The 16,643-nt window shown below is 41.7% G+C and overlaps 1 protein-coding gene across 1 annotated transcript; it reads left to right on the forward strand.

Moving 5' to 3' along the window:
- The first annotated feature begins 5,143 nt into the window (after window positions 1–5,143).
- Window positions 5,144–15,978, forward strand: ube2v1 (ubiquitin-conjugating enzyme E2 variant 1). The gene is made up of 4 exons (XM_034083364.2): window positions 5,144–5,251; window positions 9,457–9,605; window positions 13,474–13,599; window positions 14,525–15,978. Exons 1-4 carry the CDS (start codon window positions 5,233–5,235, stop codon window positions 14,669–14,671), a joined length of 441 nt encoding a protein of 146 aa, XP_033939255.1. The 5' UTR covers window positions 5,144–5,232; the 3' UTR covers window positions 14,672–15,978.
- The last annotated feature ends 665 nt before the right edge of the window (window positions 15,979–16,643 follow it).

The raw sequence follows: 16,643 nt of genomic DNA on the forward strand, positions 1-16,643 counted from the left end.
CTTCTGTGCTAGTCATGGATTGGCCATATGACTTATGAGCCATTATTGCTCATAAGTGTACGTGGTACCAGAGCACCCTAGGCAGAAGGTCTATGATCGATTTCTTTATCGTATCATCGGACCTGAGGCCGTATGTTCTGGACACTCGGGTAAAGAGAGGGGCGGAGCTGTCAACTGATCACCATCTGGTGGTCAGTTGACCACTTCCCCCGTTGAGTGGCGAGGGAAGCCTCTGGACAGACATGGTAAGCCCAAACGTGTAGTGCAGGTGAACTGGGAGCGTCTGGTGATTATGATTCAGCCTTGGGTAAGACTTTTATAGTCTATGGCTAATGCTAAACGGGAGCAAATGTTAAAAGGGGACCCAATTATCCGGCGTCCTGGAGATCAAGGAATGCAGCGAAACGCGGACTTGGTTCGTCTGCAGCCCGCTGTAGTATTAGCTAAAGAAATTATGTTGAACAAGGCTTATTAAGTGAGCATGAGCATGTGAGCATGTTAGCCTAGCTTGGTAGCTTCAGCTAGATCGTGAGCTTGGAGCCCCGCCTTGTGCTTCAGCAGCAGGTCCCGCTTCGGCTCCGCCTCTTTGCCCTTATTTGGAAAAAAATAACAGTCACTTCAATAACTTTGAGTTCAGCCTCCTGACAGCCTGGTGGAAAAAACTGTTCTTTAGTCGGGTGGTGCTCGACATTAGGCTACGGAACCTCCTCCCTGAAGGCAGGAGGGTGAAGAGGCAGGTGGAGGGATGCGTGGGGTCACCAGCAATGCTGAGTGCTCTGCGGGTGAGGCGGGTGTTGTAGAGGTCCAGGAGTGACCCAGCTAGTGGGGAATGTTCTCACAACTTTGGCTAACATTACCTACAGGTTCTAATAAGGTTTTAAAGAAACGTTTTAATCTGATGTTCAAAGAACCTTTTTAGGATGTTTATTTTTTCATATAATGTTCCTATAAGGTTTAAGGTTAACTAAGACATCATGTTTTAACTGCAACATTCAGAGGATGTTTTGAGGATGTTATTGAGGCCTGAGATGACAAAGTGTTTTATAAAATGTTCCTTTAGTGATATGTTAACAAAGGAACTAAGGATGTGTTTTGGACGTTGTCGGGTTACACATTACCCAACACATTAAAGATGTTCTTTATACAACGGTCCATCAATGTTACATGATAACCAAAGAAGAACATTTTGAAAGCAACATTTGGATAATGTTTTCAGGAGGTTATTCTTTCTTTATAAAACGTTCCTGTGATGCGAAATATTAACATGGTCATGGTCAACGTCCGATTTATTTGTAGTGCGCTTTAAAAAACAAACTTTGTTTGAAAAGGATGTCACCACATTTTCCTTTTTAAAAAAAAATAAAACAAGCATGCAATTGATATTGCACGTTTGCGTAGGCATGTCTGAGTTCCCAGCTAGACATTGTTGGTTCTAAAAACATTCTGAGAATGTTACCATTCATTGTTCTCGGAATGGTTTCATCGAGAAGTTTTATTTGGGTTCCTAGAATGTACTTCTGAAAGGTAGGATAACGTTCTCTAAAAACATTCTTAAAATGTTTGGTGATAACATTGCTCGAACATTATACCCCAAGTGTTTTTGTTGTTTATGCACATATCTCTATTGTCATATGGATCGAATAACACTTAGAAAACCAAAGACAGACATATAGAAGAACGGACCGACTATCACTGCCCATCCCTGAAACCCCTGAGGCCTGTACTACGAAGCAGGATTTTCGCTTAGTGGGCTAACTTCAGGGAAAACTCGGGGTTTCCGGTCCTACGACGATGGTTCTCTTTTTAGCGGGCTAGATCTCCATGGTAACTTATGCTGTGCGGCTAACCTGCTCCGGAGCAGGTTAGGTTGCAGGCTAAGAGATCAACTCAGTGAAAGCACGGCCTGCTGACCAATCAGAGCTCCGTGTGCAGAGTTTAAAGCGATCAATTCATATTACAGGAGAAAGGAAATACAGTTTAGACTGCCGTTGAAGGAAAGACGGCCTGCAAAAATCACCGGCTGTGTTTGTCCCATTATCATTCATATCACATCATAATAGGCATAGGCTATATTTCCTTATCTGAGTCAGCTTCTTGAGCCGTATCTGGCCGTGCAACACTCACAGTGTCACATTCAAACACTTTTTCTTTTACCAGCTGTGTTCACCTTGCAGGTGCAGCTATGTGGCTTTTATCCTGGATAAAGTGTTTTTAAGTCATGGATGTTTAAAGTTTAATATCTTCATATTTGACTAATATTAAAGTTCACTTTTCATTCAGGAAGTATGACGCTGCGCTGTCAGTACGCTTCTCCATGTTTGTGATTGGTCGAATGCTCCAAATACCACCCCTTTCATGTGAACGCGCACCTAACTAGATAGGACACGGCTGGCTTGAGCGATCCACTTGATAACCAGCGTCGTAGGACCGTTTAGCGAGAGCGCATATGTTTTGGATTAGGCCAACCGGCTAACTCAAACATATCCAGGTTAGGTTGAACCGGCTTCGTAGTACAGGCCTCTGTTAGTGTTTGTATGTGTTTCTACTGTGTGTCTCTCTCTCTCCCCCCACCTGCTTGCTGGTCTGCTCTACACGGCTGGGAGCAATCTCCAATCAACCACACCTGCAACCTGCTCATCAGCCACACTATGAAAGCCTGCAGCCTGCACGCATTCCCTGCCGGTTTGTTGTGTGCCACTCTAGCTTTTTGCCAGCATATTCTTTGACAACTTTGCCTACTTTTGCCTCACACTCATGTTTGTGTCTCTCCCAGGAGGAATCCAAGGCCTTCCACACTCCCAAGACCAGCCAGACCTCTCCACCCTGGAACAACTGTTTCCCACTGCTGCCATAACCAACCTCCACTCCCAGCTCCCCTTTTCTAATAAACAAATGTTACTTTCACCAGCTGATTCAGATTCATCCTTTTACAAGTGTTAATAGTCAAATTCCAATAGTTAAGTAAACTATCAAAATCATCCTAATGACCAAAGTGGTCAGTCCACTTACCCAGGATTTTTTAGTTGAACAATTACAGGAATATTATGTAAATTGTTACCACAGAAGATTTGCATAATGTTTTATACATAAAGCATGTTATCCTTCTCTAAAATAATAACATTATGGCAACATAGAAACATCTAACTTGCAGCTGAAAACGTTTTAAGAACAGTAGGGCATAATGTTCTTACAATGTTATCAAAAACATTGTAAGAATGTTTTTAGAGACCGTTATCCTATACCTTTCAGAAGAACATTCTGGGAAGCAAAATAAAAGCTTCTACTGAAAACGTTTTAAGAATAGTAGGGCATAATGTTCTAACAATGTTATCGAAAACATTTTAGGAAGGTTATCACCAAACATTTTAAGAATGTTTTTGGAGAACGTTATCCTACCTTTCAGAAGAACGTTCTGGGAACCAAAATAAAACTTCCCGCTGAAAACATTCCTAAAACAAGGAATGTAACATTCTCAGAATGTTTTTAGAACAAAAAAATTCTAGCTGGGGAGGCACCGATGATCCTCTCAGCAGTGTTCACGACGCGCTACAGGGTCTTGCGGTTCGATGCTGTGCAGCTTCCGAACCACACCGTGATGCAGCTGCTGAGGATGCTCTCAACGGTGCCTCGGTAGAAGGAGAGGGGGAAGCTCCTGCTCTCTTCAGTTTGCGGACGAAGTAGAGGCGCTGCGAGGCTTTCTTGGTGATTGTCGTGTTGTTGTTGCTCCAGGAGAGGTCCTCGGCGATGTGCACCCCCAGGAATTTGACAGGAGGGAGCCTCGTTGAGCTGCGAGTGTCACTCCACAGAGTTTACTCCGTCACGGAGGGGTAGTGTGTAGGGGTAGGGTGTAGGGCGTGGTTTGGGATTGGGCCTTCTTCATGGCCAGCCTTATCCTTTTTAATATTTTGATTCATTTTCAGAGGTTGGAGAAGTACTCAGAAGTTGTATTTAAGTAAAAGTAGAAGTAGGCTTCAGAGTGAAGGAATACTCTTACTCTTGTACTTATGTAAAGTTGAGTAAATGTGCTTAGTCATTTTACACCACTTATTAGGCTATTTCTAACTCTTAACCTTAATTTCCCTTTATTGTTATTTGTTAAAAAAAAAGATCACTCGTCACCGGCTTGGTCTTCAATATCAGGATACATGTATTTATTATCCTTGCAAGAATGGAAGTAGTCATCACACACAGGGCTGCGTGGGACAAATAGTTCCCAGAGTAGTGTCCTTGACATGCTTATAAGAGAGTGTTACAGTCAACAAGATGGAAGAATACTGGTTCAAAGCAGTATTCTGACATTAGTTAAGATTAGCTAAGGCCTGCATAAGCAATAAACATGACAGTCATATGCCTATCTCTCTAGAGGCTGTGTCATCATGCAAATCTTAGGAACATAGCTATCATAACTTCAACACAGTGTCTCATGAGTGCCATCCATGACCATGCAGTCATACATCCGGCTACGTACACAGCTATGTAGGGCCTCTGTTATCATGTGCTACTCTGATATAGAAGGAACATTCAGTATTTTCCCAACTCGTTTTAGAGAATTATGAAAATCATATAATGTGATTAAAATGATCGGTTTGACCTTGTCTCGATTTTCAATAAGAGGGCCTGGAAAAGCTGGAAATGGTACAGTGTTTATTTTGTGTTTAACATGGAGCAGTTCGATGCAATGGTTGAGATGCTTTGGTAGGCCAGCAGTGTTTAAATAAAGTACAGGAATTGTCCTTTGATGCTTTAATCCTTCTAACAGGTGCAAGTAATGAACCAGAAGAGAGACTTTACTCAAATGTGGCTGTAGGTACGGTCAAGTACAAAATATTTGTATACTTATATATACACATACATTTACTAGAAGCTTTTATTGTGTGCTGTGAAACTTGCCCGTTTATTTATTTGATACTACCACTAAGAGTCAGCAATGATCAAATCCACCAAATAGAGCTTTTTGTTGTGCATTTCTATGTTTTTTTCATATACAGCATGTTGTTTTACAGACATGTTTTGGTTTAATGAAACATTACATTGGCATTTCATTATAACTTAAACACAACTTGTCACGAGTGGTGATAGGAGAACATGACGATACACACTCTTGTACAGTAGGTGGCGGTATGCACCTTAAAGTTGTTTGCAATCCACCAATAGCTGAGAGAAGAAGAAGAAGAACTTCTTCGACGGACACGCTCCACCGTACGTGCGCGCTTCCGTGAATCTATAACAAAGATGGCGACCGCCTTATCAGGTAAGCAGACTTCTCCGACAGTTCAGTTACTATTTTTCATCTATTTTGCTTACGAGGTACAACCCGCAGCATAATATATAAGTTAATAGTTTCGATTTTCCAAAAAAGAGTCCAGCTGCAGTGCAGTTTTACTGCGACAGGACTCTGTCTGAGATAAAACGCTGTCTCTGACGATGCTAGCTAGCTCATTAGCTAGCTGCGCTGTCCAACAGTCCATGATCCACACGGCTTCTGCAACCACTACATTTACAATTATGAGACTAGCAGGCAAAGAAAATGCTACATGTGGGTTCAGTGCACTCCACAGATCACATTAGACTGGGCTGCAGTGTGTTAACGTCACTCTGTTCGCTGGGCGGTGCCCGGGACTAGCTTGATGGGTAAATAACTTAGCTTTCCGGAAGAAGTGTTCAGAATAAATAGTTCGTCACTAAAACTGACCCACAAGCAGAGTGTAAAGGATTTAGTTCTGTATTTGAGTACAATGTTGAGGTTCTTGTGCTTTACTTGAGTATTTCCATTTTATGTTACTTTGTTCTTTCACTCCAATACAATTTAGAGGTTAATGGTGTACTTTTACTCCATTAAATGTATTTAATACCTTTTAGTTACTTTACAGATGTGGATTAATGATGTGAAATCTAATCAAGTGTTAAGTCAGACTTTAGTTCCACCTGGAGTAAATTCACAAGCTACCCTGCAGTCTACAAAGTCATTCAGACTAGCTGCACCCTTGCCAGCTTTGAGAACACTTTCATGATCAATCAATATAATCAGAGACTATTCCTCCTACGCTCTGGTATTTCTTCTTTACTTAAGTACAAGATATGAGTACTTCTAACATCTCTGCCCACAAGGTAATTTACTTGACATCATACTCTTACAGCTTGTGTAATGTCAACAGCTGTACTAGTAAGCGGTATGTTTCTACATTTAAAGGTTTAGGAGGCAATTCCTTAAACACTACGTTTTAATGTGTGCCACCCCAAAGCCAATGCCTCCTAATGCCAGCGCTGGAAATTAACTAACTACATTTACTCAAGTATTGGAGTTTTTTGATATATTTGTACTGCACTACATTTCAGAGGCCAATATCCTACTTTTTACTCCATTAGATGTATTTAACACTCCCAGCTTCTTGTTACTTTGTACATATAAAAACACATGCTATGCCAGGGCTCGACATTAAGGACTGCCCGATGGCCCGGGCAATGAAGCCTCACCTGCTGGTTGCCCGATCGGGCAATCTATTATGCCAGTATCATGCAGCTCGCGGATCAGTAATGAGTGACCCGACAGTAAAACTAAACATATCTATAACTAGTTTACGTAGTTTGAGAGGTAATTAAAATAGCTACGTGTGATATTCTAACCTGAAGTGTGTTTTGTCCGCTCACCGCTGCATGTGATCATGCAGAGCTGAGTGTCCACTCGTCAGCAGCAGCTGATCTCTCTCTCCCGTTAGATTAGACTTCACTCGCGTTTATGTCCATATCGATCAGATCCAGCTAGTTCTAGCTAATGATATGACTACCTGCTTATTAAAAGACACCTAAACAATAAGTGTGGCTATGCAACTGGGTGAGGCCACAAAGTATAACGCAGCATTATGCATTTGTTTACATGCCCACCGGAACCCAGAGGCATTACCAACAGATCAACGCACAATCAACCCATACAGGACGTCTCTTTCTCCACATTAAGTGTTAGACATTAGAGTTGACTATTCTTGTCTGTCACATACTCTTCTTGTCTGTCACATAAGTGGCGTAACTGAAGCGGTATTGCTCTAAAGGGAAATTATTTTGACCGAAGTGATTTAGATTTGGCTGTCACTACCCAATCCGTCCCCCTAGTAGTGACAGCCGGCTAACGGGAACTCTGGCGTCGCCATTTTGTGTGCTTTGCGGATGCGCTCGGCTCCTCTCGACTGCTGCTCGGGTCTGCTCGGTCAGCTTCCGGATAAGGAGGCATTCGTTCGACCAACTTACAGTAGATAATATTACAAACATTTTTAACAGGGGCCATAATAGTGTAAATAATAGGGATGCACGATATTGGTTTTTTGAAACCGATACAGATAACTTCCTGCTTCTCAAGACCGATACTGATAATAATATAATATATATATTAAATGTACCTGTAGTTTGTGCACACCTGGTGGTAAAAAAAAGACTAGTAGTGAGCAAATGACATGAGCATTACTACTATGAACAAAACAAAGCCAAGAACAGTTTTGACTCTTCAAAGTGACCATATTTATTTTCCCAAATAAAGTTCTTGCCTTTTTCAAAAGCCTCGTCGATAGGTAAAAGCCCCGGTGCCTTTGCAGCTGGCTTTGGATTTGCCGCTAGTTTAGCAGCGCAGGCGTCTTCGTACGCTTTTAACACACCATCGTAGCCATGGCGATGTTTCAGGTGACTGATCAGGTTGGAAGTATTATAGCTCGTTGCCTTTTTCCCTCCTCGTGGAACTTCTTCATTGCATGTGTTAATACAAATAGCAAGCGAACTATCTAACTCTGAAACTTTGAAATAGTCCCATACTACCGACGACATGTTTGTTTACTGTCCTGGCTTCACGGCCGCACACCATTTACGTCACAGCCAGGCATGAGTTAGGGAGCGCTGGATTTGTGAAAAACTCCCCTCTTCCTAAACCACTAATACCACAGTACTGGCAAAACGGGAGGAGCCGAGTGAAAAACAAGCGCCCCTCATCCCAATCCACCCACACCGCAGGATTTTTTTCCTTTTTTTTACCCAAAAAATATATTGTATATTATCGGGGCTATTAATACTGGTATCGGGTTTATCGGGATGACGTCATAATTCCTAATATCGGACCGATAATTATCGGGCCGATAATTATCGTGCATCCCTAATAATAATAATAATAATAATAATAAAAAAATACTGTGAAAAGAGCCATTCTGCATAATGACTACTTTTACTTTTGACACTTGAAGTACATTTAGCAGGTAATACTTCTGTACTTACTATTATTCTGAAATGGGTCATTGTGCAGAATGAGTACTTTTACTTAAGAGTCATTATGAAATCAAATATTTACTTGTAGTAGAGTACTTAAAGACCAAAGTTGTTGTGCTTTTAGTTCAGAAAAGGATCTAAGTACTTCTTCCAACACTGCCTATGGTAAGTTGGACAAACTATAACAAATTGCGTCAGTCTGAGGATAACTCTGCTGCATAAAAATAAGGCTCATTATACAGCCATTTGAAACACTAAAACACACAATCTAAGAAATGTAACCTAGTAGTATTCATTATTATAGACTCTGGGAGACCTAGATCAGAATAGATACTGTCAATTAGGGCTGTACCCGAACATTCGTTCGTTGGATTACTATTCGGGTTTCAATTTCGTTATTCGTTTTTTGAATTTATTGAAAACTCCAATATCAACGTAAGAGCTTGTGCCTCTCGGGGGGTGCTAACACTTAACCATACACTTTATATGTAGATATGACGTTTCTCCGTTAATCTCCGTCACATTGTTTCCATAGCAACAAGAACTTCCTGTCAACAGCGCTAACTCTCCTTCAAAATAAAAGCATGTCCATACAAAATAGGAAGCCAAGCCAAATTACTCTTAAGACATACAACTGCAACGAAAGTAACAAACACAATGCAATATCCTTTTAAATTTCAAAGAACACAAATTGGGTTACATTAACAAATAACTATAAAACAACAATACTGTAGAATAACAAAATGAATGCCGTGAATACACCGAAATACACGTGTTGAAGCGGTTCGCTGCTGATTACTACCGAATATCCGGAGCTCGAAAAATGGTATTCGGGACAGCCCTACTGTCAATTCAGACTTCCTTTTAGTGGATGCCTCCTCAAGTCAACTTTTGGAATAGGATTTTTCAATCGTTTACTACTTCTTTTTTCAGCTGTTAAAAAAAAGTTCTACCTGTTCAGATGTGCCAACATGGATCACACACTTCTTTCAACTTCCCGGCTCTTGCAATTTTGCAGAAAACTCAAATATTTGGTCTGTTTGAGAGTGATACATATTAAGACTCTGATAGTTTAGCTTTAAATCAGGACCGTCTGTTAGGCGAAATTATCGAGTATGGTATGCCGTTTCTGCGTGACTTTTTCTCCCATTGTGAGAAGTCATTAAATGTTCCTTTTTTGTGCCCTTGTGTGTGTGCATGCTTGTGTTTTGCAAGGCATCGTAGTTCCCCGCAGCTTTCGTCTGCTGGAGGAACTGGAGGAAGGTCAGAAGGGAGGTGGAGACGGCACGGTGAGCTGGGGCCTCGCTGATGATGACGACATGACGCTAACTCACTGGAACGGCATGATCATCGGCCCAGCCAAGGTGACCACCCCCTGAGTTTACAGCACCAATACATTACTCTGCTCTTCTATTCAATGGCCAATGGACTTTAAGCATTGCATTCGTATAAAACAGTGTTAAAGAAATGTCATTGTAGGAAAGATATTCACCACCGACCACCGAATCATTATCAGGAATACCTAACACTTAGCAGCTGCTCTAACACATTGGTTTATTAGATTTTTTTTAAACTACAGTGAAGTGGTAGTTTTCAACAAGAGTAAACCGGTGTCATTGAAAGGGAGTGTTATGACACTCTGGCCAGTACACAGTCATGTGATTCATGTCCGCTCTATAATACATTTTATTTCTATAGCGCTTTTCTTGAACCCAAAGACGCTTTACATTTGGGAGGGAGGGTAGACAAACAAAACAAAAACAAAGCCTAACTATTCCAACTATTATCAAATAGTGCCTTGATTACCACGCAGACTTCACTTATATTCTCAATATAATATATAATTTTAGACAAAGTGGTCTGTTACATTTACAGTAGCTATTGTTTCTATTAATATTTTTCTTGTGCTTTTATGATCATCATGTCCCACATCCCAATTTTAAGATAACAGATAAACAACACAAAATGAATCAACAACCACAAGAAGTGAAAATGACTGAAGTTTATTGTTAAGAAACAATCTTCTAGGGCAGGGGTGGGGAACCTTTTTCCTCTCAAGGGCCATTTCAATTTTTACAATATCCTCCGAGGGCCGTATACAAGTTATTGACCTCTGCTTAAAAATACTAAAATCACAGATTCATTTCGGGATTTTTTTTTTAAATGTTGAAGTTAAAAGCATCAATCTGGTGCACTTTGAGAGCAATGGATACATCTCTCAACATCCATATGAAACGGAACTGTAAACAGATTTCTTTTTCTTTATGGATATTTTACAAATCACTCTCCTTTCAAACTGTATTCTTGTTTATTAATAACAACTTTTTTTACTGTCATATAGTATTTTATACCCGTTTACTTTATTCTCTTATTTTTTTTATAACTATAATGATCATATAAAGATGTGCCTTTACCTCACTGGTTGTAGAAAAGGCTTCTTAAATTCGTTAGCATAGCTAGCTAACCAGATGGTAATAACAACAAAGTTATTGACTGTATGACAGGTGCACAGATCGCCACTGGGCTTTCAACTAAAGATACAGGCACGCAAAAACTGCAGCATCTGCAACTGCAATTTCTGGAAGTGCCGGAGTGACGTTCTGGTGCTCTCAGTCAGAACTGCACCCCTGTCAGACGAGACATATACCCATGCATATACCACGTGTGGACACGTTAGGCTCGTGTTGTGTTCAAGGACCCTGACCTTGGCTAGGAAAAACAGGCACTCGCTTGTTTAATTTGTTTGCGGTCTAGATTTCTCTAATTTTTTTCTTTTTTGCTTTTGTTTATAAATTACCTCGAGGGCCGTACCAAATTGTCGGGCCGTATACGGCCCGGGGGCTGGAGGTTCCCCACCCCTGTTCTAGGGCATTAATTTGAAGTAATTGTAGTTTAACTAACACTACATTATATATTTTAACACGGTGTTGCTAGCATTAGCTAACTATTTTTATAATCTTACTAATATTACGCGTTATCATATTGTATAGGTTATAACTAATGCTGGCTTAAAACGTACAAGTGGTCAGCTGTCGTGTTAAAATATCAAAACGTGCATAATTTCATTACCTCCCCAGCGAGTGTGCTGTGAAACACTGTAAAACGAAGGATGTACTGTTTAGAGCTTGAACTATCATGCGCACATCACTTTTGGCTTCCCATTACTACAGAAGTTGAGGCTTTCGTAAAAGGCACTGTGGTAAACCTCATTGTTATAAGTTCTGTTGTTGCTCTCATAGGGATCATGTGCAGGTAGATCAGCTGTGTGCAAACTGACCATAAGAGGGCTGCATGTAATTCTGCCTGCTGTAGGATAGTTACATAAGGCGCGTTCACACAGCAGTACTTTTCCCACTTTAGTTCCGATATAGTTTCGAAATGTTGCGTTAACCAAAAAAATCCGAAACTAAAATGAGTTAATGAGAACCGTTTCACCCCCTTTTCCGTCCCTGCTAGAGAGCCGGGAATTTCGTGGGAGAAGAAGGTTCCTATTTCTGATTGGCTGGGCGGATTGCAAACCACGCCCCGTAAAACTCCCAAATGGTTTTGTGAAGCCGCCATTTTATTATCCTCGCATTAGCATTATTAGCATTAGCATTAGCCCAGCGCAGAAACGCAGAGAGACTAACTTATGGCAACACAAAATAAAACATGGGAGCGGTGGAGATGAGGAGGTGTCGGTGTTCTGGCGATTTACTCGGAAAGCTTCAGTAGAAGCTGCTGGGACTCCCAGCAGCTTCTACTGAAGCCAGTCCCCAACTCCGGGGACTTCCGGCCGGGGACTTCCGGCCGGGGACTTCGGGCGGCAGTATACGCCGTGAAGTGGTTTGCGGCCTGCCAGTAAACCCAAAGCAGAAGAAGAAGTGACGTCAGCGGCTTCATTTGCCTAATCTACCCCCAGGGAACTTATTCCGGTGTGAACGCGATCTGAACTTAGTTCTGATGAACCTTTGTGGGAAAAGTACTGCGGTGTGAATGCGCCGATAGAAACTGCAGCAGGAGCTTTCTTTTTGTGAATAGAAGCTCTGTGATGGAAGATGTGTGATGTTCTTAGAGCTACATTTGTTTGTCTTTTGGTGGGACTTCCATGATTTAGCCTACTTTCTGGAGGGTTAAGAGAATGTAGTACTTTTTGCAGTATTGAGCCAAGCATCCTTCTGATGGCAGTAATATTGTCTCTAAGGTGACTATTGCATTTGTAGCTGTAGCTGTCTAATTTCCAATACACTCAGCTTTCTCTTTGCAGCCGCCTTCACACACTCATAGATAACATCTGCCTTACTGTTCCCACAGCTGACTTCTCAGGCTAACCCAAATGTCATGAGCTGACTTCTTTAGAGATACGTGGTTCTCAAAGGATAGCACAGCTACACACAAATCACGACCTGAGGACACACTGCACTGTGGATAAACTACCAAACAATATATTAAGAGTATTAAGGAATATCCAATGAGTCCAACTCTTAACGGCAGTCAAATGCAAACACATATTTATATATATATATCAATATATATATATATATATATATTGATATAAAAAAAACATCATGTATGAAAGTAAAACAATGAACATTTTACTGCAGAATGAATAGCTTTACCTTTTGCTGATAATACTTGCATGCCTTTAGCGCATTCAAGTTTTGAGTGTAGGACCTTAAATTGTACTGTTTTCACAATGCGGTACTAATACTGCTGTCAAGGATCTGAATACTCCTTTCAACACAGTTAAATATTCATCATTCTGTAAATATTCAGATGCGATTAGGTAAAGCTATAGAACAAGCATGTCAGGACACATGAGTGGACATTGTTATATGTACTATACTGTTTCTGTTAGGGATGCCAGTGATTATTCGATTATTCGAATATTCGTTACAGTCTCCATAATCGAATATTATTTTTAAAAATCGATTTTATTTATATATTTTTTTATTATTATTTATGTATTTTTTTTTTCTGGCTTAGTTTCAACCCAAATATAGACTAATGCTAATAATAGTAATAGTATTAATAATTGTAAATGGCCATTGGTCACACCACCAGTTTGTTTTACAGTAAACTTGGAGGAAGCCTGCGTGCAGAGCAGACTGCTGCTGCAGCCCGCAGCTCTATACCGTTATATGAACTGTGATACACTGTCATTGTTATATTAACCACTGTTTACCCCAGAGGAGCTCAGGTGAGTGACACTTCCATGACCAGAGCTAACCCGCCGTCTCTCTTTGATTGCAGACCGTCTATGAAGGCAGGATATACAGTCTGAAAATAGAATGTGGAAACAGATACCCAGAATGCCCCCCCCATGTCCGCTTTGTGAACAAGATTAACTTGAGCTGCGTACACAGTTCTAATGGTTTGGTAAGTATCCACATGTCCCTATAGATGCACTCTCACCTATTAAGTCAACATTTCAAATGTGATCATTAATTTCAAGTGTTTATTTGTGTTTGTGGACTGAATTAGAACCGTGCAATATACTCGGTGTTCATACTGGTTGTGAGAGATTATGCCGGCTGGACCCTAGGACCGAGGCACTGAAATGTCATACATTTTAAAATAATACTCTGGTGCAGTTTGAGGGCAACATAAGGAGGTTATTTATTAGAAAGAATTGTGGTTTGTAATGATGTGCTCTCCAAACGATTACATCATAAACACATTGTAAATATAAAAGATTAAATCCACTATCCCTGCCTAAACACGCACACACGACATCCCAATGCAGCCTGAGCAGGTGGGGAACGTACGGCCAGATGAGTAGGACAAGTAAACGGTATCACCTTGTCCTAGCTGAGAAAGGAGAGCGCCTGTCCCCGCTCCATGAGCGCACATTCCTCCATCCCATTACCGAGACAGAGCAGTGCTCCGTCTCAAACCACTCTCAGGTTCTAGGGCCTGGTTCAAATGTTCTAAACATGTTTTTTGGAAACTACTTTTAGACCAAAAAGGTAGGAGTCATCAAGTTAGGACTTTGATATGACCCATTTTTTGGCTTTGTTTCTAATTTGGCTATTTAGGGCGACCTCTAGCTTCTGAAATGGTTCTAAATCTATTTTGTTTTAAATAGTTTGAACTCACTCCCAACATGATCATTGGATAATATATACAACCTTAGCTTCCTTGATGAGGCCGGAATAAAAATACCTCCTCCTCCTCCTCCTCCTCCTCCTCCTCCTCCTCCTCCTCCTCCTCCCTCCTCCTCCTCCTCCTCCTCCTCCTCCTCCTCCTCCTCCTCCTCCTCCTCCTCCTCCTCCTCCTCCTCCTCCTCCTCCTCCTCTTTCAGGTGGACTTAAAGTCGCTGTCAGCACTGTGCAGATGGAAAAACTCCCACAACATCCGGATAGTGCTGCAGGAGCTCAGACAGCACATGATGATGAAAGAGAACAACAGGCTCTCCCAGCCACCCGAAGGCCAGGTGTTTAGCAACTGAGGCGCGCGCACACTGACGCACACACACACACACACAGTGACACACACACACACACACACACACACACACACACACACACACACACACACACACACACACACACACACACACACACACACACACACTGACACACACACACTCACACTCAGTGACACACGCACACTGACACACACTGACACACACACACTCACACTCAGTGACACACGCACACTGACACACACACACACACTCAGTGACACACGCACACTGACACGCACACAGACACTCAGTGACACACACACACACACACACACACACACACACACACACACACACACACACACAGCGACACACACACACACACACACACAGCGACACACACAGCGACACACACAGCATAATACTGTGCTACTTTCAAAATATACCACCATCATGTTTCCAAGACTCCTCTCCCACTTCCTCCCTCAGAACCCTCCCATTGGACGTAGAGGGATGTGCACCCGGTGCCCATTAAAATAAATAAAATAAAAACCAGAGCAGACATTGCAAAACAAAAATAGCGTGCATCTTACTAATGTTCTTTTTATTCTCTTCATGTGTGTTCTACATCCAGATGATGACATGTCACAGATCCTGATTGAGTCCACCAGTAACGTGTGTGTGCTGGACTCGTCACGAGTGGTGTCAGTTAGTCCCTCTTATATGGGTGTTGTGGTGATGGGTTTGAATCAGCAAAACAAATGTACTTCTGTCACTCCCAGCAACATGTTGAATGTGGGCTCGTTCTGCAGCGTACCTCGGCATCTCGCAGAGTGCTGAGACCGGTTCCCTAGAGACGGAACCCTGCACCCACCACGATGCTTTGCTTGGGCTCCCAGGCTGCATTAGTATGTAACTCCCCAGCTTCCGCAATCCCGACGATGTGAATTCCACGGGCCTTCCTTAACAGTGCATGTCCGGTACATGGGAGCAAACTGCTACTAGACCTTTAGCAACGTGTGTATCAACAGCACTGCTGGCTCATCACTCATGTTCTCAGACTTGTCCTCTGTGTGCCATATGGTTCATAGTGCTTTGTGATTGATTATTAGCAGCCAGTGGGGGGGGGGGATCAGGATCACCACTGTACTGTGGCCTGAGCCGAGCAGGAGGAGGGGCTGCGATTTGTTGTGTTTTTGGTTTCTTCAATTTCCAGGCTGACCTTCCTGTGTATACTCCACTGAACGCAATGTACGGCTTTGGATGTTTTATTTTATAACAGGCTGAATCTAATCAGGGTAATGGTGACCTGTTGCATGGTTTTATTTGAATTAAACGTTATTACTTTTGCACGTGTTGTGTCGTTATTCTCAAGGGAAACATTTCAGTACGCTTTTTGTTTAAGTCCATCTTAAAACAATAGTTGGGTGTCCATATGAGTGTGGAAAGAGTTTTGGGATGCTGATGTCATTCTTCCTGGAAGAAGCAAGATTTCCTGACATGCATCTCATATTGGGACACAAGGTCCGACAGTACTAATACAAAACACTACAGTACACTCCATACCAGTTAAATATATATATGTCTTAAAAACTCTCCACTTTGTGTAATATATTGGCTTTCTAAAAGAGGGATCTTTTTTCAGATATATAACAAAGCTAATCCAGTGCAAAGAATGTATTCAACTGTTACAGAACAATACACTGACTTTAAAAAAATATCCACATCCTATATTTCAACTCTGAAGTGCTTTGTAATTTTACTTAAAATATCAATGGTAACTAGGTTTAGGTAACACAATGCTACCTTCATGCTAACATCCACTGATATGCACACGGCCCGTAATGTGTTGGGAAAGCCAAACCCAGGCAGGCGATCCCACTTGCTGCTTTCTGCTTCTGATCTGCATCTCCGCACTTTCATTCGTGTTTCAAGCCTAAGTAAGAGAGACTAGAGACCCGGCAGAATGAAACGGTCCCATCCATCACTGACGGTAAAGTAAGCTGTGGAGTTA

This window comes from Pseudochaenichthys georgianus, chromosome 5, assembly GCF_902827115.2.
Source record: "Pseudochaenichthys georgianus chromosome 5, fPseGeo1.2, whole genome shotgun sequence".
NCBI lineage: Eukaryota > Metazoa > Chordata > Actinopteri > Perciformes > Channichthyidae > Pseudochaenichthys > Pseudochaenichthys georgianus.

Coding starts and splice junctions, on each gene's coding strand:
- ube2v1 (XM_034083364.2), top strand. Junction 9,606..13,473: donor TGATCATCGGCCCAGCCAAG/GTGACCACCCCC, acceptor CTTTGATTGCAG/ACCGTCTATGAAGGCAGGAT. Junction 13,600..14,524: donor TACACAGTTCTAATGGTTTG/GTAAGTATCCAC, acceptor CTCCTCTTTCAG/GTGGACTTAAAGTCGCTGTC.